Source organism: Mus caroli, unplaced genomic scaffold (genome assembly GCF_978045245.1).
Source record: "Mus caroli unplaced genomic scaffold, Mus_caroli_1 scaffold_6, whole genome shotgun sequence".
In the NCBI taxonomy this organism is placed as follows: domain Eukaryota; kingdom Metazoa; phylum Chordata; class Mammalia; order Rodentia; family Muridae; genus Mus; species Mus caroli.
This window is the reverse complement of record NW_028227261.1, coordinates 68,772,965-68,797,810: the sequence shown is the minus strand read 5'-3', so window position 1 is coordinate 68,797,810 and position 24,846 is coordinate 68,772,965. Positions and strand designations below refer to the sequence as shown.

The 24,846-nt window shown below is 38.5% G+C and overlaps 1 protein-coding gene across 6 annotated transcripts in view; it reads left to right on the top strand.

The window, feature by feature from the left end:
* Dennd4c (DENN domain containing 4C) overlaps window positions 1-24,846 on the top strand; it is a 95,210-nt gene that overhangs the window by 20,408 nt on the left and 49,956 nt on the right. For 3 of the 6 annotated variants that reach the window (XM_029475926.2, XM_029475927.2, XM_021159971.3), the window contains exons 2-11: window positions 441-762; window positions 3,654-3,906; window positions 5,780-5,849; window positions 7,463-7,632; window positions 11,910-12,148; window positions 14,443-14,509; window positions 15,519-15,577; window positions 16,937-17,081; window positions 20,716-20,891; window positions 23,457-23,557. In XM_029475926.2, the coding sequence (XP_029331786.1) occupies window positions 458-762; window positions 3,654-3,906; window positions 5,780-5,849; window positions 7,463-7,632; window positions 11,910-12,148; window positions 14,443-14,509; window positions 15,519-15,577; window positions 16,937-17,081; window positions 20,716-20,891; window positions 23,457-23,557 (1,585 nt within the window). In that variant the 5' untranslated portion in view covers window positions 441-457. Of the gene's footprint in view, window positions 1-440; window positions 763-3,653; window positions 3,907-5,779; window positions 5,850-6,353; window positions 6,441-7,462; window positions 7,633-11,909; window positions 12,149-14,442; window positions 14,510-15,518; window positions 15,578-16,936; window positions 17,082-20,715; window positions 20,892-23,456; window positions 23,558-24,846 lie in introns of those variants that run through there. The other 3 variants (XM_085839193.1, XM_029475928.2, XM_029475929.2) reach the window with 3 other exon arrangements.

The following is a 24,846-nucleotide window of genomic DNA, read 5'->3' as shown; positions in this document are numbered from 1 at the left end:
ACTGGCTCTCTCCCTTTGTGGGTTTCAGGTATCAAGCTGAGGTCATTAGGCTTTTGAGGAAGATATTTTATTCCTTGTGCCACCTCAATAGTCCCCTTTTTCAAGTTTTGAAACAGGATCTCACTGTGTAGTGCTGGCCTCAAACTCAAAATCCTCCTGTTTTATCTTTCCAAGTGCTGGACTGCAGGTTAAGCCACTATACTCAGCTGATGATCTTAAAGGAAGAGCTATAGATACATGAAATGAATATAGTTGTGTTGCAAATGTACTAGATTTTGTTGTAGGTAAACGCTGACAAGATGATAGAATGCTTGTACAAAATGAAGTTTGGTTACAAATGTGATTTAGGAATAATAGCTGATTACTCCTAACTCAGGAATGTCTTAATTTTGATCAGTGTAAAGTATTTCCAGCCAATGGTACATTCTCTCTTCTTCTAGGAAATAGAACAGCCATCATGATAGAAGACAAAGGACCTAGAGTGACAGACTACTTCGTTGTGGCAGGTCTCACTGATACATCCACTCTTTTGGATCAAGAAATAAATCGTACAGATACTAACTCGATTGGCCCTAAAGCTCCAATCACAGACATTGCTGTTATTATCAAATCAGCTGGGGAGACTGTACCTGAAGGTTACACCTGTGTTGAAGCCACTCCATCCGCACTCCAAGCAAACTTGAATTATGGAAGTCTGAAGAGCCCAGAGCTTTTCCTGTGTTACAGGAGAGGGAGAGATAAACCACCCCTTACAGATATTGGGTATGGTCACTTTCTCTAGCTATGTATGGTAAAGGGAATTACATTTATTTAAAGGTAAAAATGGTACACAATAGAAATGTGAAGTTTCTGATAGTTTTATTATTTTTTATTTTAAGATTAAGTTTAAAGATTTAAAAGTCTTCCTCCCTTCCCCCAACCATTTCCTCCCTCTTGCTCTGTCTAGCCCATAGGTTTTTTCTTTTTTCTTTTCCTCATTACAGATGGTTGTGAGCTACCCTGTGGTTTCTGGATTTGAACTCATGACCTCTGGAAGAGGAGTCAGTGCTCTTAACTGCTGAGATATCTCACCAGCCCTATACATCTTATTTAGATATAAAAACATGAGGCGTTATGATAATAGGCATTGTGTGTTTAAGAGAGGACATATGTTGAATGATGAATGACTATAAACATGAACATCTTTAGGGAAGGGCATTCCTCTTTAAAATATGTATGTGGAAGCTAAGTGGTGACTCATAACTGTATCCAAACACTTGGGAGGTGGAAGCAGGAAGGTTAAAACATTGAGGTCATCCTTGTCTGTATACCAGGTTCAAGACCAACCTAGGCTACATGAGATCCTATCTCAAATATTGGGGTTGGGGGGAAGTCTTTTCTTCTCCCTCCCTGGAGATGGGCCTGCTTTGTTTAACATACAAGCTTCTGGGTTCAGTTCCCAGCACTGCTTATAAAAACAATAGCTGGACAGTAACGGTGCACTCAGCACTCAGAAGGCAGAGGCAGGTGGATCTCTGAGTTCCAGGCCAGCGTGGTCTACACAGTGAGCTCCAGGACAGCCAAGGCTGTGTTGAAAAAAAAAACCAAACCAACCAGCCAATAAAACTATTGTGGGAGGCTGAGAGATGGCTCGGTAGTTAAGAAGACTGGCTGCTTTTTTGGAAGACCTGGGTTCAATTCCCATAACTCATATTGCAGCTCACAACTGCCTGTAAATCCACAGGATATGACACCCTCATATAGACATAAAAATAAATCATTAGAAAAAAGATTAGTAGTTATAGTTTGTTAATTGTCCATTAAGATTTCTTTTTTTGTAACTGCTGCAAAGACTTAATTTCAAAAATTTGTGTTGATATTTTTCTCTGAAAATGATATTACTTTTCTAATCCCCTGATGATTTACTGTGTGTGGATATTATATTGAAGTGCCATGTTTATTATAACTACTTCTATAAAAACTGATTGTAGAACCCGGTGGTCATAGAGGTACTCGCCTGTGATCTTGGCAGGATCAGTATTCAAGGCTGTTTGACGATGTATCTAGTTTGATAGATTACTTGAAAGCCTGTCTTAGAGCTAAACCCACCCTCAACACACACACACACACACACACACACACACACGAGAATTGTGGTTTTGACCATTTGCATGTCTTTTTTGAATGTCTGTGTACATTCTTCACCTACTTTAAAAAACAGGGACATTTCATTTTAAGCATTTTTAAAAAATAGTACTTAACTTGGTTTCTAGAGACATGGTCTAACTGCACAGCCCAGTCTAGAGCTTTCAGTCCTGCTTAGCTGACCTGAGTCCTGGCAAAAACCAGTTTAGTTGAAAATATTTTTAGCTTGACACAGAAACTACAAGGGCAACAGAGTTCTCATATGTCCTTCATCAAGCTTTGTGCCTTCTTATTAGTTTATATATTTTTAAAAATTTTACTTTTTTTAAAATTATTTATTATTTACTTTATGTGTGAGGGTGTTTTGTGTTATGTATGTCTGTGTGCCACATGGGTGCTGGGAATCTCCTAGTAGAGCAGGTAGGCTCTTAACTACTGAGCTATCTCTCCAGCCCAACTTGACTTAATGTTTTTGAGACAGGGTCTCACTACGTAGTTCTGACTGACCTCGAACTCATACGTAAATTATGTAGAGATCTATTGGCCTCTTCCCCCTGAGTTCTGGGAGGAAAGGTACATACCACCACACCTGGCCCTCTTTATTTTCCTGAGGCAGTCTAATTATACATGGTGTGCTAACATGACCTGTTGTGTGTACATTTAAAAATTGTCTTATTTTATGTTACTTGCAGATTTTTTCACTCTTTGTATACTTTTTTTTTTTACTTATTCTTTTTAAAATTACTTTGTTCATGTACAAATGTGTGTGTGTGGGGGGGTATATGTGGAGTTCATCGTACAGGAGTTATTTCTCTGTTTTCACCATGTGGGTCTCAGTGATCAATCAGAGCTAAGGTTGGCTTGGCAGTAAGTGCCCTTACCTACTGAGCCAGAGAGGGTTGGGCGATTTTGTTTGTTTGTTTGATTGTTTTGATACAGGATTTCACTTTGTAGACCAGGCTGAACTGGAGTTCCCCGTGTATCCAAGGCAGGCCTTGGACTTTGTTAGTCTTGTACCTCAATTGGGATGCTTGGCACATTTTACTTATTTGATTGGGTTTTGTTGTTGTTTGCTTTCTTTCCCTGTCTGGCCTGGAATTTGGATAAACCAGGCGGGCCTTGAAGTAATGGTGATCCTCGTGCCTCTGCCTTCCTAGTAAGTGGAGTTCGTTCTGTCTAAGGATTTTTGAAGATAAAAGTGTGACAAGAATTAGGAGGCATGTTTTTCTAAAACCACCTGAATACTCTGTAGAATTTGAAGAGCCTGACCTGAAGATGTCTGTAGTATTCCCGTTCCTTCCTTATGTGTCTTGTCATGAAAAGTTGAATGGCTCAATCCAATTTTTACTTCTTAAATCATGTATAAGCCTTTAAAAAGTAATCCAGAGAAGTATAATTTCTAAAATAACAATTTTAGTTATGGTTGAAGTTTGGAGAGCAACAGAGATGGCTAAACTTTTGTTTGCTCATTTCAAGAAGAAAACAGCATTAACTTAAAACCTTTCTCTCCCTCCCTCCCTGTCATACAGAGTGCTATATGAAGGAAAAGAAAGGCTTATGCCAGGATGTGAAGTGATCCAAGCCACGCCATACGGCCGCTGTGCCAATGTCAACAATAGTTCAACTACTTCTCAAAGAATCTTTATCACCTATCGAAGGGCCCCTCCAGTGCGGTCCCAGAATTCCTTGGCTGTCACTGATATCTGTGTTATTATAACCAGTAAAGGAGAAGCCCCTCCGCATACTTTCTGCAAAGTTGATAAAAATTTAAACTGTGGCATGGTAAGAACAAAGTTGTTTCCTTTTCAAGGTTTTGTTTGGAAATAAGCCAAAAAAGTTTAATACTGGGTCCATAGTATATTTTCATATTTTTACGATTCTTGTTTATATTTTTATGTCTCCATTTTTTACATTTAAAAGAACTTGTGGAGCTGGGCATTAAACCAGGGCCTTGGGTATACTAGACTACTTCCTTATTATGGAGTGTTATCTGTGTCTTTCTAATATGCATAAATCATGATTTTTAATATTCTGATGACACAGAAAAAGTATAATTTTAGCTTGAGATTTTATGTATGTGTGTATTTTAATATTTTGTGTTGTATCAATATCGAGCTTTATTAACTTTTGGTTTTCAGTAGTAGCTTTAAGAAGAGTTCAGATAGATTGACTGGAGAGTAAGAACTCTCCCTCACATTGTGCTTTTACTTTGTGGCAGAGCTACTGAAATTCAGACATGACTATAATCCCAGCACGGAGGTGTGGGCAGAAGAGTCAGGAGTTCAAAGCCAACCTAAGGAAATAGAGCATTCCTTAGCCAATCTGGGCTACAAAAGTCAGACCTGCTTCAAATAAGCACACAGAGTTGTGAAGGAAGAAATTGGGCATATTCATTTGAGTTATAGTTTTATAAAACTAACGCTTATGTTGGGTTAGATTTACTGTGAAGATAGATGGTGATGCATACATCCATAACTGTTAGTGGAGGAGATAGCCTCATAATCTCCTAGGGAATTCAGGCTTTCCTATTTTGGACTTTAGTATCTGTACCTCGTTGTGTGGCTTTCTTTCAAGCACTAGTAGACTCTGAATGATTACAAAACTATAAGCTTTTTAAAAAGTTAACCCACCCTACCCCCATGTGTGTGCATGTAGCTTTGCATATGTGCACACATGGAGGACAGGAGATCACTTTTGGGAGTTGAGTCTCTATTTCTAGCATGTGGCTCCCAGGAGATTGAACTCAGGTTGTCAGGCTTCAGTGGGCACCTTTGTCCACTGAGCCATCACCCACTGGCCTCATCAACTTCTAAACTTTTTGAAACTGTCTTTTAAAAAAAAACAACAAAACCAAAAACCCAACTTGTTCTTTCCAGTTAGTGTTGTCAACCCCCTTTTTATGTTATTCTATATAGAATGTTTGGTAAATAGTGTATTTATTTATTTAGGGGTGCTGGAATTGAATTCTACCCTTATAAATGTAGGTTTTAGTTTAAGAATATTTATTATTGTTATGGTTGTTGTTGAGTCAGAGTCTCATGCATGCCATCCCAGGCTGGTCTGGAAATGGCTATGCAGGTAAAGACCTTGACCTCCCGGTCTCCATAGTCCCCACCTTCCCAGTGCCGAGATAACATGTATGGACCACCAAGCCCAAGTTTATGTGGCACTGAGGGATCAAACTCAGGATCTCACACATACTAGGCAGGCATTTATAAATAAAGAAGACACCTAGCTCTTCCCTGCCACCCCCACCCCCACCCCACATCCCAACACTTACACAGGGTTTCTCTGTGTGGCCCTGGCTAACCTGGGCCTTGCTCTGTAGACCAGACTGGCTTCAAAACTTATAGGCATCCTCTTGCCTCTGTCTCTAGAGTGCTGGGATTAAAGGTGTGCACCACCATTGCTCTTTTTGTTTGTTTTTAAAGACAGGATCTTTATATTTTGTAACCCAGGGTGGCCTCAAATTCAATACCCTCTGCTTTCTCATCCTGAATACTAGGATTACAGGCAGGTATTAGCCCACCTGACTCACTAAGTTGTAAATGATTTGTGTGGATAAATATCAAAATCTCTAAGTGACATTTAAGATCATCAGTTCCGCCCTTTCACTTTTGGTTAGGTTTTTGAAAACTTATTTATCTTTTTACAGTGGGGTTCCAATGTGTTTCTGTGTTACAAGAAGTCTGTGCCTGCTTCAAATGCAATAGCATATAAGGCTGGTAAGTGAACTGAAGATCTGTCCCAGTGGAACAAACGGGCTGGCTAGAAGAGACAAAATATGTTCCGTTATATACTCTGTAGAATTGATTTATTTATTAGTTACAATTTTAGCGTGTAAATGCTTAAGTTTTCATGTTATATGATGTTAGATTTACTAATACCACCCTCTATATGTTGTTAAATTTAGGCTTCTGTCCAGGCAAGCATTTGAGGCATAAACCTCCAAGCTTTTGGTCTACACTAATAGATTTAATAATTCAGTGGAAATTGCTTACTCTTTGTCTTTGTATTTGGCAATCATAAAGGTGTCAAACTGCGTCTTTACTCTTACATTTCCTTCTCTTATCTTTGTGTGTCTGATTTGAAAGCACATGTTACTTGCCATGAAAGGTGGACTTGCTTCCTTTCTCTCTTGTTGCAAAGAATCAGCTATATGGAGGAGAGGAGGGCCTGAGAAACTTTTCTGCCATGAAGTTTTTGGGAAATCTATCGCCACACTCTAACTGAACACTAAAGTGTCAAGGGCTGTAAAGATTTAAGTGTGACTTCTTCATCCCACTGGTATGGTGGGATAAAATCTGAAAATACAGGTATGCTCCAGTTGTAAATAGCACATACTGGAATGCTTCTTTGTGAAAAGAAGCAATGTCAATTACTTTTGCTTGTGCAGTTTTTGAGATGAAATTTTATTTTAGTAACATTAGGCAAATTCATATCTGAAAACTCTTGTCCTCAGAACATCATTTATACTAAGGAATTAAACCACTTACCTTATATAAAACAAAAGCAATAATTAATAGGAAATTCAGGATCATTTTAGAATATGATATTATTATGTCTATAATACACGATTACCTTGAAGTCTTTCCTTTGAAAGGGAGATGGTACCAATAGACAATGCTCAAACCTAAAATACTTATAGAAAGGGTGCAAAAGTATTTAGGATCTGAATTTTACACATAGAATACAGAGTTTCAGAGACTGAACTTCCAAGTTTTTAGCTGTATGTTGGTGACATTAGAGGCCAATGAATGGTGTGCCGCTCCTTTGTCTGAAGGGGCTCTGCGAGGGCTCTCAGTGCTGCTTGCTACCTGCCCTCCTTCCTGGGAGTCGCATACTTATGTGAATGCCTTTTACACTGTAGCTTTCAGCACTGTCTTACATTTAAGAAATAACATTTATGTCTTCTTTGAATTTTCCTAAAGATTAACTGAAGTAATTAGTAAATTTGCCTTTATATTTCTTATCATTCTTTACAAGGTATTGACATATTTCGGTTAAAAAAAGTATGTTGATTGTTTATCAGATTCGCTGAATTCTTTATTACTATCTTTTTTTTTTTTTTTTTTGGTTTTTTGAGATAGGGTTTCTCCATCTAATGGAACCCTGGTTATCCTGGAATATTTTACATTTTATGTTGTCATTATAAGTTCAAGGATAACATATAAAGGATAGATTGGCTTATCTTAATTTCTATTATAGAAAAATTAATTTAAAATTGCATACAAATATTTCTAAGAAATTTGATATTACAGTGTGTTATTAAGTATGTGTCTGAATAATTTATATAAAAGTGATTGTTTAAAAAGAAATGTTATCCTTTCTTTGAAAGGTTTGATTTTTCGATATCCGGAAGAAGACTATGAGTCTTTTCCACTCTCACCATCTGTGCCTCTCTTCTGCCTTCCTATGGGAGCCACTATTGAATGCTGGGATCCTCAAACCAAATACCCACTTCCTGTTTTCTCAACATTTGTCCTGACAGGGTCTTCAGCTGAAAAGGTATATTTGGGGGGGTGGGGTGGGAGAAAAGGTATATTTTGTGTCTTATTGATTAAACCTGTTTTGTCCATATTTTAATGTTGTAAAGTGGTTCGTATTTGTTTTATTTGAATGTTAGGATTATTTAGATAAAAGATATTACTATAATCCCCATTGTAAAAGTAAAAAATAACCAGCCCCAAAGTATGTACAACACAGTGAACTTCTACACAGATAGAATTAGCAGACTTTGGGTCCGGTTGATTTTAGTATATGACTTTTAAAATTTATTTGCAAGCTTTTTTAAAATAATAAAGTTTATACAATTTTTGAAAAGTGACATGAAAACTGTGATTGGGAGGCAGGTTCAGAGAGATCTGTGAGTTCAAGGCCAGCCTGATCTACATAGTGAGTTTCAGGATAACCAGAGGCACATAGAGAGATCCTGTCTCAAAACAAACAAACAAACAAAATTAATAGAAGAAAACAGAAGACTAGAAATTAGGGCCGGGCGGTGGTGGCGCACGCCTTTAATCCCAGCACTTGGGAGGCAGAGGCAGGTGGATTTCTGAGTTCGAGGCTAGCCTGGTTTACAAAGTGAGTTCCAGGACAGGCTGGGCTGTTACACAGAGAAACCCTGTCTCGAAAAAAAAAAAAAAAAAAAAAGGAAATTAGGAATATGATCTTTAACATTAAAAAATAAATTCAATTAAAATTCACTGACTTTGATTTTGTTTTCTGAGATAGTGTCTCACAGTATAGCTTATGTATATGAGTACACTGTAGCTGTACTGATGGTTGTGAGCCATCATGTGGTTGCTGGGATTTGAACTCAGGACTTTCAGAAGAGCAGTCAGTGTTCTTAACCGCTGAGCCATCTCTCCAGCCCTATATGAATCTCCTTAGCCTCTTGTGTTGAATTATAGGCATGTTCTACCATGCCTAGCTTTCAGCACATGGTTTCAACAACATACATATCAATACCCAAAGGGAGAATTAATGAGGAGGAAGGTAGACTTTCTAAAATGTAGCACTGAAAAGGGTAGAACATGAAATTCAAAAATATAGCAGATATGACTGGCATGGTGGTACATACCTTTAATTCCAGCACTTGGGAAGCAGGTGGATCTCTGAGTTTGAGGCCAGTTAGGTCTACATAGAAATTCTGTTCTAGCAGGGGACAGTGGGACCCTGTCTTAAACAAACAAACAAAAAAGCAGATATAAAAATATAACACATAGAGTTAAAAGGTTCAATAAATGAATTCCAAAAGAGTAGACTAGCAAAGACTACATTTGTAGTGCCTAGCACTTTCTTGGGTACTGGGGATCTGAGGTCAGTTTCTCGTGCTTCTGTGGCAAGCGCTTCATTCACTCAGCCCTCCTCCCAGTGTCTGTTCACATTTAAAAATAGTGGCTTATGCTGTCTGTCTAGATAGAGATGTTACCTAGTCATCTGGACATAGGAATTGATTTCTGGGATGAGGTCAGACAAAAGTAAAGATTGGTTTTCTGTTAGTGAGATGGTTGTAGTTCAAACCATTAGAATTAGCCAGAAAATGGCAATATTTAAATGATGAGCAGAATTGGATCTACTGTGGGAAAGAAAGAAGTTAGCAGAATAGACGTGTTTACTCTCATAGCAGAGAAATAAGGATTTTGAAGCTGGGACTGTGAGTTTTAGTTTTGTTTTAGAGAGGAGGAGGTGAAGCACTGAAAGTGTGTTTGCTAGGTCACTGTTGGTGAGCCTGGTGAGAATCGTCGTCGTGGGTGGATGTGAGAATAGTTACCTAGCATAGAGCACGGCTGTCAGCCTGCCGCGGGGCTTTACTGGGCGGCTGAGGAACAGCAGATAGTTCAGGCCTTAGAGGGACCTATAACTTCAGATAACTAGAGAAAAGGGGAGAAGAAAGAGTTTAGATGTGACCGGCAACCAGGTAGGGATTAGACCATGTGAAAATCAGCTGTAACTCAGTGATCTAGAGCTTGCTGTGTATAGCCTTGAGTTGTATTACCATCACCAGACAAGCAACCAAATCACATGCTAAACTCAGATTCTAACTCAGACTTCATCTTAAAGACTGAAAAGTAGAATTCTCTTGGAGGACTGGCCAGAAAGGTAAAGGCACAGGCACGTGCCCCACAAGCCTGGTCATCAGACTTTGGTCGCTGGGGCCCACATAGAGGTAAAAAGAGAGAACTGATTCCACAGATTGGCTCTCTGATCTCCACACTGAAAACATGCCTGTACACACACGCATTCATATTCCTTCTCTCTAATGATAAAATTTTAAAGAAATATTTTATAAGAAACCATTGGGAAAAATCTTCATGCATGCCATTGAATTTGCTAATGTGACCAAAAAGTCAAAACAGAAAAGAAATGGCTAAGTTAAAATTCACCAAAATGAAAAAGTTTGATCTGTCAAAGAATATATGAGTGGTGCACAGATTGGCAGCTCTTTCAAAAGGAAAACAGAATTAATTACTTGATGAAGTTGGTCTCTTCTGAAGACTGTTCCCAGAGAACCTGGGATTTACTGAACCTAGGGACTCAGAAAGAACCTGGATGCCAGTATTCTTACAGTATTATCACAGTGCAAGTGTCCACTGAAGGGTGAAAGCAAAGTGGAATTTTGTTTATGTATTCTATAGAATATTACTCAGCCTTAAAAAGATAAAATTCAACTACATGCTTTAACATGAATGAACTTTGAAAACATGCTAAGAAAAGTAAGCAAGACACAAAAAGAATAAACACTGCTTGTAACTATAGTAGGTACCATTAGAATAGACTTTTATTGAGACAAAGAATAGAAGAAACTACTATTAATTTTAATTAGGAGTGGGAGAATTGAGAAATTATTGTTTAAGGGGTATAGAGCTTCTCCTTAGTGATTAAAAAAAAAGATTTTGAAAGTGGATAACAGTGATGGTTACACACTATTGTGAAGATTAATGCCACTGAGTTGTATTCATAACAGTGGCTAATATGTCCAGAGGTGAGCGACACCTGCCTTTAACCCCAATACTAAGTGGCAGAAACAGGTGAATCTCTTGTGAGTTTCAGACAAGCCAGGGTTATGTATCTTTTTGTTGTTGTTTGTTTTTTGTTTTTTCGAGACAGGGTTTCTCTGTGTAGCCCTGGCTATCCTGGAACTCCCTTTGTAGACCAGGCTGGCCTCGAACTCAGAAATCTGCCTACCTCTGCCTCCCGAGTGCTGGGATTAATGGCGTGCGCCACCATGCCTGGCTCAGGCTTATATACCTCAAGAGAAAAATAAAATTAATGTTGGCAGAAGAGGTGGCTCAGTGCTTAATTTCTTGTCATGCAGGTCTGAGGACCCACGTTTGATTCCATAGACCCACATAAAGTCAGATATAGTAGTACATATAGTAACCTCAGTGGTAACTCCAGTGGTAAGATGGGACGCAGGAAGAGGAGAGTCCCAGAAGCTTGCTAGGCTACTTAGCTGGGCATATATAATGGCAAACAGTAGAGACCCTGTGTCACGGTGCAAAGTGCCATGGCACATGTACCTTCACATGTTGGTACATTGAAAAAAATGACACATGTGACCAACTGTATATTTCTGTATAGTCAGTGTTCTGGAAAACAGCATACAAGCAAGTACAAGTTGAGTGAGGTCCTTAGCATACTCTAATGTTGGGTAAAAATACACGGAGTGGTTAAAAGGGAGAACAAGTCAAAAGAAGGTTGCTTTTAAAAAAAAATGCATGTGTGAGTGTAGGAATACATGTGTTGCGTCTGCCTGAAGAGGACGAAGGACAACTTTTAGGAGTCAGTTCTCTCCTATTATGGAAGTCGGCAGTTTGGACTCAGTGTCAGACTTACAAGGTTAAATGTACCTGCTAAGCTACCCCACCTGCATTAAAGGTTGCCCTTTTCTCTTTTTCTATTCTATTCTTTCCTATTCTGTTCTGCTCTTTTCTGGTCTTCCCTTCTCTTTCTTTCTTATTGTAGATAATGTATGCTTAAAATATTTAATCACGCTGTGTGGGATGATCTAGATGGATTTGCATCAAAATCTGGTTGAGTTTGGGTTGAAATTTCTGGTTGAGAAATTTCATTTTATTTATCTATTTGGTATGTAGTCCCAGAAAATACTTGTTTAAAAAAGAGCACTGGGTATGAATATCTTCTGATAGAGTGGTTGTCTAAGATGCTTGGGGTTAGGGGTTTAATATCCAGAATGAAATATAAAAAGCGAAAAATGTAGAGAAAAAGATGAATTTTCAAAAACAATTTCAAATCTTACAACAGTTCTTTGACTGTAGGTATATGGAGCTGCCATCCAGTTTTATGAACCTTACTCTCAAGAACTTCTAACAGAGAAACAACTTACACAGCTGGGCCTATTGACCCTCGTGGAGAAAAGAGTGCTCTCCAAACCCATCAATTCAAACAAGTGCATTTGTTTGCTTTCACACTGGCCTTTTTTTGAAGCTTTTAAGAATTTTCTTATGTTTATCTACAAAGTTTCTGTGTCTGGACCACATCCTCTTCCCATTGAAAAGTATGTATAATGAGGAGGAGTCATGTCTATGGAAATCAAATGTGTAATGCTCATTTCATTGTTTGTTTAACTTAGCAGCCGAGTTGAAAGGATAGGAGAGTCAAAGTCACCTTATTTTAGCTTATTCCCTTCTCCACCTGAATCGTTGAAATTAGGAACTTGTCTTAAACATTCTGGTGAGGAGTTAACTTGCATAGATGTGTGGGTTTTTCCTGTTCATTCTTTAGAAATCAAGACAACGAATATACACATGTGCTTTGTGTAAGTGGCCAATACAAGATCTAGGTATAGATCTCTAAACTAATGGGGAAATTACCTTCTCTTTGTAGCCCAGAGTAGCTGCAAACTCGTAGGCCTCTTGGTTTCTGAGTTCAGAGGCTTTATAGGTATGCATGGGTCATTTAGAGGGATGGTTCAGGTAAGAGTACTTGTTCTTGCAGAACACTTGGGTTGGATTTCCAGCACCCTCATGTCAGCTCACAGGTTACTCAACTCTAGTTGTGGAATATCTAATACACTCTTCTGACCTCCACATGTCATACATGAGACATACATGTAAATAAAACATTCAGACACCTAGAATTAGTGAATGAAATAAATGAATAAATTAAAACTTAACTGCATACGTGCTTTTATATTATACACATGTGTATATACCACTCAGGCACACAAATAGAGGTCAGAAGATAACTGAGAGTCAGTTCTCTCTACCATGTGGGCTCTGGGAGAATTAAACTCAGGTTGTCAGGCTTGGTAGCAGACACTTCTACCCACTGAGCCATCTCTCTGGCTCATGTTTTTTGTTTATTTTTGTATCTAATAAAGACTTTAGTAACAAACCAAGAAAGGTTAAGAACTTTGTGTAAACTCATCACAAAATCAAAATTTAGTGTAAAAATAGGATTTCTACTTTTTTCCCAAAATGCAAGGTAGTGGCTTTTATGGTTTTACATTTAATTTTTGGTTGTCAGATTAATTGCATTGAGGTGAAATTTAACTTTGGTGATAAGTAAGCACGCTTATGGGCAATTGAGATTCTATGGTTTCTATAGTAGACTCAGAGATCAATGATATGATCATTGTTCTTCTCTTAAGGTAAACAATACATTCTGTCTCTCCCAAGAGCATACACCTCTGGAGAAACTTGAAAAACATTGTTTGTAAGTAGAGAAATGGCATTTAGGCGTTCAAAGTTCAAGTAGTAAATCTAGAATTAAATTCCTTTTTTTTAAAAAAGATTTATTTATTTATTCTTTGTGAGTACACTATAGCCATACAGATGGTTGTGAGCCTTCATGTGGTTGTTGGGAATTGAATTTTTAGGATCCAGTTGGCTCCGCTTGCTCCAGTCAACTCTGTTTGCTCAGTCCCTGCTTGCTCTGGCCCAAAGATTTATTTATTATTATACATAAGTACACTGTAGCTGGCTTCAGACACACTAGAAGAGAGCATCAGATTTCATTATGGGTGGTTGTGAGCCACCATGTGGTTGCTGGGATTTGAACTCAGGACCTTTGGAAGAACAGTCAGCACTCTTACCTACTGAGCCATCTCGCCAGCCCTAGGATTAAATTTCTTATTTATATTCCTTATATTGGCATTGATAAGCAGGGCTATAAAAATAACTCTTGTTTGTTTTTATTTTTCAAGACAGGGTTTCTCTGTGTAGCCCTGGCTGGCCTTGAATTCAGAGATCTGCCTACCTTGGGTTTCTGAGTGCTGGGATTAAAGGCATATATCTCTACTGCCTGGCAAAAATAGCTTTTTAAAAAAGATTATTTTTATTTGTGTGTGTTCATGTGCGTACGTATGTCTACCACAAGTATATGATTACCCATGGAGGCCAGAAGAGGGGCGTGGAGCCCCTGGAGCTAGAGTTGCAGGTGATTGTGAGCCATGTGAACTTAACTCAAGCTCACTGCAACAGTGTAGTCAGTCTTAGCTGCTCTGTATTCTATAGAGCGACTTTTATATCATTGTTTTCCTGATGAAAATAATGGGTTTTGTTTGTTTTATTAGACAAGGTCTCACTCTATAGTGCAGGCTGGCCTAGAACTCACTAGGATGCCCAGGCTAGATTTCAACTTGAGTAATCCTCCTGCCTCAACCTTTTAAGAACCAGAATTACAAGAATCTACCAGTATTCTTTGCAAAGGTTTATTCTCTAGCCCAGTTTTAAATAGATGTTTTTTTTTTTTTAATTGAGATGATATATAGTGGAATGAAAGGCTTGCTAAGATCTGAGATACATTTAAGAAAAGTAACTATGGTATTCATTTTACAATCTTTTCTAGGCACATTTCACATTTTATGCAAAATATCCCTTTTCCTTCACCACAAAGACCAAGAATCCTCATCCAGGTAATGACAAAGGAGTCTATCTATGCATGCCAGTTTGTGCTGAGTTCTCTGAGTGTGAGATGAAGCAGTATGGGTGTTTGAAGTTCTGACTGTTCTTTATTGAACATCTTTTCCTAGTCGGTTTTTAGACCTCAGGTGAATAGAACTGGAGTAAATACTACTTATGATTCATGGTATTGTTTTCATTGGTTCATGTGTGCCCTTTCCATAGCTAAATTTAATAATTAAACCCATAACATAACATTACGTTATGGTTATGTCCTTAGTTTCTGAGTAACTGATAGTATTTAGTATTTCAATATTTAAATTCTGAGTATTTAAAATTTATTTGGAAGGAGGGAAATTAATACAGCTTTAACAGTGCTTTCAGACTGTACTAAAGAACCTGCTTCTTTCTTAGGCCCTAGGTAGTGAGAGGCCTAGGTGGGTGCACAACTTGTGACATTTACTATCTAGAATCAGGACAGACAAGATTTCAAAGACTTATTGCTTGGCTACAGGAGTGAGATCGGGTTGTTATGAAAGTTGTGAAATATTTAGCTTTTGTTTATTTACTGTCTCTTCCTGAATCATAGCAGATTACAACTGACACTGAGTAGCGTTACAGTCTAATGAGACAATCTATTTAATCCTTCTTCTACGAGATTGTCTATACTTTATAGCAGGGCTAAGTCAGACACTGTTGGTTTTGAATGTATTTCAGTTCAGCAAGTATTAATTTGTATTACACAGTTACTAAATGCTTAACTAAGTTTTTTGAATGAATAAATTTGAGGCTCTTATAAAAATTATTCCAAAATTTTAAATAACTGCATTTAACCTCCTAATTGGGTCAGAATTCAGTCATCAATTTAAGAATACTCTTGAGTATTTACAATTATCATTTACATCTCAGTGTATTTAAAATTACATACCTTTCTGCATATTAAGCAATTTTTTGTTTAGCTCTTGATCAAAATACTGAGACTATAAAATTGCTTTGGCTAATTTGTCTTTTTGTTTGTTTAAGCTATCAGTCCATGATGCATTTATATTATCACAGCCAGTGTCCACACCTTTACCGTTAAGGTAATGATGGTTTGTTTGTTTGTTTGTTTGTCTATGGCTAGATCCCAGGACAATATATATGTTGGGCCTTAGGAGCTACACCCTCATCCCATTTTATCATATTTAAAAATGCTATTTTTATTTGCTTGGAACAAAATGCTCTAAAATATTTTACTGAGCTAAGCATGGTGGGACAAGCTTGTAATCCAAGAATCTTAGAAGACTGAGACAGAATAATTGCAAGGTTAAGGCCAGCATGGGTAACTTAATGAGATCTGTCTTAAAATAAAGAACTATGGGTACATGTAGTAGCACTTGTTCAGCTTACACAAGCCCTGAGTTCAATCTCAAAAAGAAGGCAGGATGGAGGCAGGATGACACTAGGTAAGATAGGGTGTCACTTAGTATTGCCATCCTTGATACCTGAGTGGGTGGTGTGGCTAATTTAATATGGAGGCACTTTGAGACAGTTGCAAGGCTGGGGAAATGATTCAGTAGGTGAAGTGTTTGTCCTGCAAGTTTGAGGATCTGAATTTTGGTCCACAGAACCCGTGTATGTAGAAAGCATGTATGGGTTGTACATGCCAATAATCCCAACAGTGGGCAGACAGGAAACAAAGACAAATGCGCCCTAGAAATCACTGGTGAGCCAGATAGCCCACTTGGTTAAGTTCTAGGTCAAGGATAGACTCTAAAACAAAAGATGACATGTGCCAAAAACCAACACCTAAAGCTGTCTTCTGACCATCACATGCGTGTCCACATATTTCATGCACAGACGTTCTACAAAATCCATAATTATAAGATCTAATACAGGAAGTGCTTCTTTCTCATCTCTCCTTCCCATATTCAGTTTGTAAGTCATTGTTCATGGTGAGCAGATGTTCACCTCCTATATACCCCTTTTCTGCTTTTCATCTGCATCACTAATCCAGCTACTCTATGGACTGTTTTGTTAGTAGCCTCTTGATTGATCCTTTTACTCTTAGGCCTTCAGTGTTTTATCTACCTGCAGCCAGTGCATCCTCTTATGAATATGAGTTTAATTGAGTTATTTCTCTTAACCATAGTCTCTTGTTATTTTCACATGCTCCCTTATTTTGGATTTCTTGGATTATGCCCTTAGTGTCTCCTGCTTCAGAGTTCTTACCTAATGCTCTCTCCCAGCCCCATTACACTCCTACCTCTGTTCCTTTGAACTCAGCTCAAATTTGAGCTTCAGAAAATTGTTCTTAATAATGTTCATTTGAACCACACCATATACTACCTCATTAAATTAGCTGCATTTTACTAAGTTTTGAACGGAAATTAACATTAGATTCCTAACCTGTTTATGTTTTAGTAAAGTAGTTCCTAATCCTTTCTTTCTCTGCTCTCTAGTGGAGCCAACTTTAGCTCCTTGCTGATGAATCTGGGTCCTGAGAACTGTGCGACATTGCTGCTGCTGGTTTTACTTGAGAGTAAGATTCTGCTGCATTCTCTCAGGCCAGCTGTACTGACTGGGGTAGCTGAAGCTGTTGTTGCTGTAAGTACAGTTTTCTTTTAGAACAGAATTACTACTAACGGGTTTTGTACTTTTCTTTAAAGAAGGCAACTTTACAGATCCCAGCCCAGTCAGTGTGATATGAATGTAGTTTAAGTGTATGAAGAAAACAAATGTTTGAGGGAAAAAAATGTCAGTTTCTAATTTCTCATGTTTTAGTGTTCTCCTGAGAGTAAATACTCATTCATAACAGTAAAACTTGTAAGTGGAGCCTGGCAGTCTCTACCTGTAGTCTTAGTGTTTCCTCAAGTGACACAAACAGGGGTCTTGTCATCCTAATAGAGGACCTTGGAGACACTAAAGTAATGAATCCCCCAAAGTCCAAATTGGAAACTGTTGCTTTATTGAGATTACTCACAGATGAGTATAGATGAGCAGTTACACAGAGGAGCAGCGACAACCCGGATGTAGCTGCATCATGGGAACACTCCCTCTAGCCTAAATGACTTACGGATGCTGGAACCCCAGCGATCTGTGGGACTTGTAGGCATCTCAGTAGGTCAGAGTCTTTTCCAGATACTGAAATGGTGCAAGTATTTACTGTTCTTATGACCTAGCAGAGGGGCCTTATGAATCTGAGTCAAGTTTCCCAGACTCCTGTAGTTTAATATCCTAAGTCTCTGCTTTTTCAAGAAGGGAATGTTTCAATTTGTAGAAAGTTACTACACAATATCATAGCACTTGGTAGGCTGAGGCAGAAATGTATGTGTGTGTGTATCAAAATCTTGCCTCAAAAAAATATAAAAAAGAAATAAACCAAAACACTAATGAAATTCTAGTTGATTTTATTTTAAGTTATGCAAATTTATTACATGGTTATTTTCTAACTTTAACTTAACTACTGTCTCTCGTTATATATATGGCTTTATTGTGAATAGGATAATATAAAAATGCGCTCTTGGGTAAATCACAAATGAAGTCAAATTGTATTTAAAACACTATAATGCCCTTTTACTGAAATTAGAAATCAGATCATAATGAACTTTTTGTTGCTATGTGTAGCTGTATGCACATGTGTGCGTGTGCACACACACATACACACACGTACTCCTGTGTGTGCACATGCCTCTGCATTCATGAAATACCGGGCTTGCTCTGTGGGTGCTGGGTTCTGAACCTCAGCTTTCATGATTCTGCAGCAAGTGTTCTCTAACTACTAAGTGATCTCTTTAGCCTTTGTTTATTTTGCTATCTACTTAATATGTGTGTGTGTGTGTGTGTGTGTGTGTGTGTGTGTGCGTGCGTGTGCACGCGCGCCTGTTTGTCTGCTTGGATACATGAGTGCAGGTGCCTGTGGAGGCCAGAAGAGAGCATTGGATGTCCTGGAGTTACAAGTGGTTGTGAGCCATTAGATGTGGGTTCCTGGAACCAAATTCAGGTCTTATTCAAGAGCAATACTCACTCTTAAATGCCAGGCCATCTCTCCCATCCCTGGTTTTGTTTTGTTTTTTTAAAGACAGGCTCACATTCAGCTAAAGCTGACCTGGAACTTATTTATCAGGTTGGTGGTGTGAACTTTCACAGTTCTCCTGCCTTAACTGCCTGTGTTGGGATTAGAGGTGGAAGCTGCCATGCCCAGTCACCCTGCTTCCTTGGTGAAGAATACTTTTGTTCATGATTCAGGTAGTTGTCTCTTTGTAGTGAGGCTCACATTGCATGCAGTAATGCATCCTGCTCTGGACTCTGCTTATGGGTCTTTTTCCTCCATAGTATTATTCACTTTCTAATAAAATACATACTTTTTATATCTTGTGTTTATTGTATGCCTCTTCCTGTCATACTCGGTGTCAACAGACCAGGCAAGTCTGGCCTGCCAGTTCACGTCTGCCAGAAGTGTACGACTAATAGTTTTATTGGAACATAGACTACTTACTGACTTATTACTTGTTACTGTTTTCATGTACAGAAGCAAAATTAAGTAGTTGTTACCAAGGCTTTGAGGCCTAAATTACTCTTCATTTTACAGAAAAAAGACTAAAATTCTAGACTTTGAAGCTAGGAGGCATGGGTCTGTTTTTATTGGTACTGTAATCTCATTGTCTAAGAGTGCTTAGCACTTAGTAAATGCTTGTGTATCTCTTAGTACATAATTCTTGAAATGCCAGTCTTGAATAATGATCTGTAATGGCTAGCAGAAGTGGTGCTATAGGTATTTCTTTGGGGTTGCTGATGATGAGTGAGGGTGAAAATTGAACCGGACTTAGAGCAATCGGTCATCCCTGATTACAGTTGTGGCCTATTGATATTGAGCATTCAGTCCAGAGGCAGGTCAGCGTCTACATCGTGAGTGTGATGCCACCTATACTATGTAACACTCTGTCTCATATAAAAGTCTGTTTTTTGAATGAGGCTTTGTAGTCACTGCAGTACAATAGGTTGGGAAGGTAACTGTATATGAACCAAAACAATATTTTAGTCTTTTTTTCTCTTAGATTTATTTGTTTTATGTGTTTATGTCTGTGTATATATGGCCTACTGCCCATGGAGGCCAGAGGAGGGTATCAGATCTCCTAGAGCTGGAGTTACAGAAGATTGTGAGCCACTCAGTGTGAATTCTAGGAATTGAACCCAGGTCCCCTGAAAGAGTAGCCAGTGCTCTTAACCACTGAGCCATCTCTTCAGCCTCTTAGTGTATTTTTTCAGCCTATTAGAAAGTGCTCTTAAAAATAGAAATAAAACCAAAACCAAACAAACAAAAACCTGAGTACACATACACTTAAGATGACAACTTGTAAATTAAAACTTCCATTAGATTTTTGTGTGTGTGTATGTTTGTGCATGTTTATATGTTTATATGTGTGTGTCTGTGTGTCTGTATGTGTATGTATGCTAGAGACAAACTTCTGATGTCATTCTTCTCTGGTGCATTTCACTGTTTTTGAGACAGATTCTCTCACTGGCTATGTTGAATTTGAATGGCTAGCTAGCAAGCCACAGAGATCTGCCTGTATCTGCCTCCCCATTGCTGAGATTTTAAGAGCTCACTAATGACTGGCTTTTTGTTTATTTGTTTGAGAGTCTCAGAGAATGTTTAATATCAACTATATTTTGAAGAGGTCAAACTTCACTGAAGTTGAATTATTTTAAATGTTTATTTGAAGTGTAGAAAATGTTTTAGGTGATGTTTTAATTATTATATTTTATTTTTTAGTGTGGTGCTTGAGATAGAACCCCAGGTTCCTAAACCATGCCAAGCAAGCACTATACCCAGCCACAGGCTCACACCAGTTTGTTTCTCCCACTGCCCACAGGCCTTCTGTGCACTTAGATTTTGGTCAGAGATCATAAGTGGATAAAATGTCCAAGTTTATAAAAATGTAGGTTTGTTTTATTATTTGGGGGGCAGTTTCATCTTTTTGCTTTGATTCTCAATAAAGTATGCATGAGATATGTGTAGAAGAATTAACCTGCAAAGAGCTGTTAGTGTGCCATGATCATCAGTATTCTTGACATTTTTAACCCAATAGTATTTGTAGTCATTTAACTTTGGAATGAAACATAAAGTTGAAGAAAATAGATTTCATTGCTTTTCAGTGGTCCCTTTCAGTAATAGTTAATTGTATAGTTGTCATTGCAAATTCAAATTTGGTTAATTTTTAAAAAACTTTTCCCCTAGATGATCTTTCCATTTCAGTGGCAGTGCCCATATATCCCCCTTTGTCCTCTTTCATTGGCTGGAGTGCTTAGTGCGCCTTTACCATTTATAGTTGGAGTGGACTCAAGGTACTTTGATCTTCATGACCCACCACAAGATGTTGTTTGCATTGACTTGGATACGAACACGTTATATGTGTAAGTGATTCATTTTCTATTATCTCCCATGTGTAGTTTCCACCATATATAATTAAACTATTTACAAGCATTTAGAAATAAGTGGGGTTGGCAGGAAATGTATAGATAAAGAAATTGAAGGTACTACTGGTATTGATGGTGCATGTCTTTAATCCTGGCACTAGGGAGGCAGAAGCAGGCTAATCTCTGTGTTCCAGGACAGCCAGGATTGCTTAGAGAAACTCCATCAAAAAGAAAGTGTGTGTGTGTGGGTGGGGGGGGGGTGTCTGGGAGTGTAGCTCAGTTGATAAGGGGCTTGCTTAGCATTCTTGAAGCCCTGGGTTCCAGTTCCAGTACTGAATAGATGCTTTAGTGGCATATACACTTGTGACACAGAGGTGTCAGGATCAGAAATTCATAGACCTTCTACATAGTAACTTTGGAGCCAGCCTATACTACATGAGACCCTCTCTCTTCAGGCCCTTGTGGTCACTACAGGGTAATTGTTTGGGAAGACACCTGTATGATGTGAACTGACAGAATAGTTGTATGAAAGGAAGCAAACATTGCTTAGAAAATAATACTGAAGCTAGTGTGGTAGCTTCTGCTAGTAAAGCCAGTACTTGGAAGGCTAAAGATCACCATGAATTAGAGGTCATCCTGGGCTACGTAGTGAAATCCAGGTCAGCTTTAGCTACAGAGTGAGACATTGCCTCAAACAACCCCACAAAAACTTAAAATTAAAATAATACTGAAGTGGACGCACTGTATTTGAAACTGTATAGCTACAATGGCTCGTTATTATGTATATCTAGATTTATAGATAACTTGGAAGTAATGAGTCACTTCATGAATTCAGTTAGCACAGTCCCCCCTGGTTCTCCTGGGAATTGAACCCAGGATCTGCTGTGAGTTAAGCCTGATCTCTACCACTCAGCGTCATAGCCAGCTCTGAAATTTTTGTTTGTGAGAGTCTCATATATCCCAGACTGGCCCCGAGTTTGAGCTTAGCTGTGGTAACCAAGGATGATCTTGAACTGATCTTCCTGCCTCTCCCAAGTGCTGGCGTTACAGGTATGTATCATACCCCACCTCCAACATCCTTCCTTTTATGGCATGGCAGTAAAAACAAGTGTTTTATAGTTGATGGTTCCCCTTGTATTAGACAGACTGTGACATGTGAATGCATGCCAGTTCCTAATCATTTGGTACATTATCATTGTCATTTTGTAGAGAAGAAATTTGAGTAACAGACATTCAAAGTGATTATTTCTCAAAGTCAGGTAGATAGTAAATGTTAGAGCCAGATTCCAAACTGATGATAATTCATATAGGGATGACAGTGTTCATTTGGGGATTTAAAAGGTAGACCTAAAATAGATACTATGTAATTACATCAAGTGAGAGTACTTGATCAGAGTTAAATGCTACATGCCATCAATTTTAAATACATGAAAGTTTCATAGTTGATTGACATCTTATTTACTTAATTATAAGAAAAAATCTTACTCTCTGTTCTTGGTTGGCCTGAAACTTGTTATAGACCAGGCTGACCTTTAACTTGAGGTGATCTTCTTGCCTTTGCTTCCTAAGTCGTAGATATGTGCCGTCATGCTCAACTAGTGTGAGTCTTAAGTACCTAGAACATGGCAGTATGACAGCCCTTTAGTCAGTTCTCTTTCCTGGGAGGATATAACATTTGCTTCTGTGCTGGTGGTTGGCATTATCAGCCAGGGAGTATTTGAAGTTAATTTCTACTTGGAGTTCCTTGGACCATGCTGGTAAATTTGGTTGGGCAGTAGGAATTGAAGGAAGGAATCCCTTCTTCCCAGTTGAAATCTAAGCGAAGCCAACATTACTGAGTCTTAGTTTGGCTTTCATTCAGCACCATACTTGGTTGTGACCAAAATAGGGGCCTGTTTATTAATCCTTCGGTCAGATGGGGCTTTGGCGTTTCTCTAGGTTTCTAATCACTGAAGACTGGAGACTAAACTATTAAAAGAAAGACTGGTACATGCTGACTTGTGGAACATTTTTCAAAGCCATTGTCTCTGCTCTGTTTTATATTTCTGGATTATAAAATTTTGAAAATTTTAACCTTTATTTAGCTTTTATTTTTATTTTATCTATGTCTTTAGGGTTTTTTTTTTTTAAGTGCTTTTATGGTCATAGATTATGTTAAATAATGCTGTATTTGATTTCTTCTTACCTCTGTGAGGAATCCAATGAGCTATATTTTTTTGATTCTTTGTTAAATTTCATCCAGTTCTTGGTTTGGGCATATAGTATTTTAGAGTTCTGCCAATAGGTTAACGTTTCAAGTCAGTTAATTTAACTCTTAAAAACGTTATAGTGTTTAACTTTTAAAATCAGACTTGTGGTCCGTATTGTACAACTTGCTGTTGGGGACAGTCACATTGTCTAAGGTCTATTGACAAGGAAGGAGAAGCACCCTAAAGCACCTCCCATTCCGTGTGTCTGTGTTAGTCCTCAGTGCATGAAAAATGTCCCTTTTAGCTTTGACAGAAGAATTTTGTTTAGTACAAATGAATTATATAGCAGATTTTCCTAACTCTCATTTAATAGAGCTGATGAAAAAAAGAACATAAACTGGAAGCAGCTTCCCAAAAAGCCATGCAAGAGTCTGCTTGGCACCCTGAGGAGACTGTATGAGCAGCTCTGCTCAGGTGAGTGTGAGGCAGGGTGGGGGTGGGGCCGCACTTGCCACAAACCCAAATGGGAGTTGTCTCTTGCTCTGTCTATCTCATCCTTTCTTTTTAGTATTTTATTTCTAATTGTGTGTGTGTCTGTGTGTGTGTGTGTGTGTCTGTGTATATGTGTATGTCTGTGTGTTTCTCTCTGTGTGTGACATGTGCATGCATGTGTAAGGTACCCGTGGAGCCCAAAAGAGAGCGTCAGATCCCAAGGAGCTGTAAGCTGCCTGGTGTGGTTGGTTAGTCTTATGCAAAAACAGTGTGCACGCATGCATTCTTAACCACTGACCCGTCTTTCTCGCCCCTTTTTATATTTTGAGACACTGTCTTTGCTCAAGTTGACCTGGAACTTGTGATCCTTTTCTTTCTGCCTCTCCCCTTTGAAAGTGTTTTAAATGTCAGAACAAGATAAGATAATTAAAATAAAGGTAATTGTTAATTAAACATTTGGTTCTGTTTAATGAGTTATTTTATATCAGACCTAAACAATATGTGGTTAGTTATTTTTTGTTTTTTAACATATTCTTTGTACCCTTTCCTCTTTGCTACCCTTTGAGAGCTAAAGATGACTTCACACTCATGATCCTTTTGTCCCTACCTCCCAAATGTTAGTGTTGCAGGTGTAGAGTCCGAGGCCAGCTTATATAGTGCTGGGGACTAGACCCGGGATGGGGACGCACGCCATCTGAGCTACAACCTGAGTCCAATGTTTTGTTTCGTTGGTTTTGAGAGTTTTTACTTGTTTGTTTAGGATATTTTACGCTCATGTTTGTCCTAGGGCTAGTTCCAACTTGCTGTGTAGCTGAGGAACCCCAGCACTTAGGGAGGCCGAGACAACAAGATGGTGAAAGAGAAGCCAGCCTGATTACTTGGTTAGAATATATATATATATATATATATATATATATATATATATATATATATATATATAGAGAGAGAGAGAGAGAGAGAGAGAGAGAGAGACAGAGAGACAGAGAGACAGAGAGAGAGAGAGAGAGACAGACAGAGAGAGAGAGAGAGACAGAGAGAGAGAGGAGGGGGTGAGGTTGTGGACTTTATTTTACTATTTTCTTTCTTTTTTTTTTTTTTTTGTTTTTTGAGACAGGGTTTCTCCATATAGCCCTGGCTGTCCTGGAACTCACTTTGTAGACCAGGCTGGCCTCAAACTCAGAAATCCGCCTGCTTCTGCCTCCCAAGTGCTGGGATTAAAGGCGTGCGCCACCATGCTCAGCTTGACTACTTTATCATTCAATCATGATATA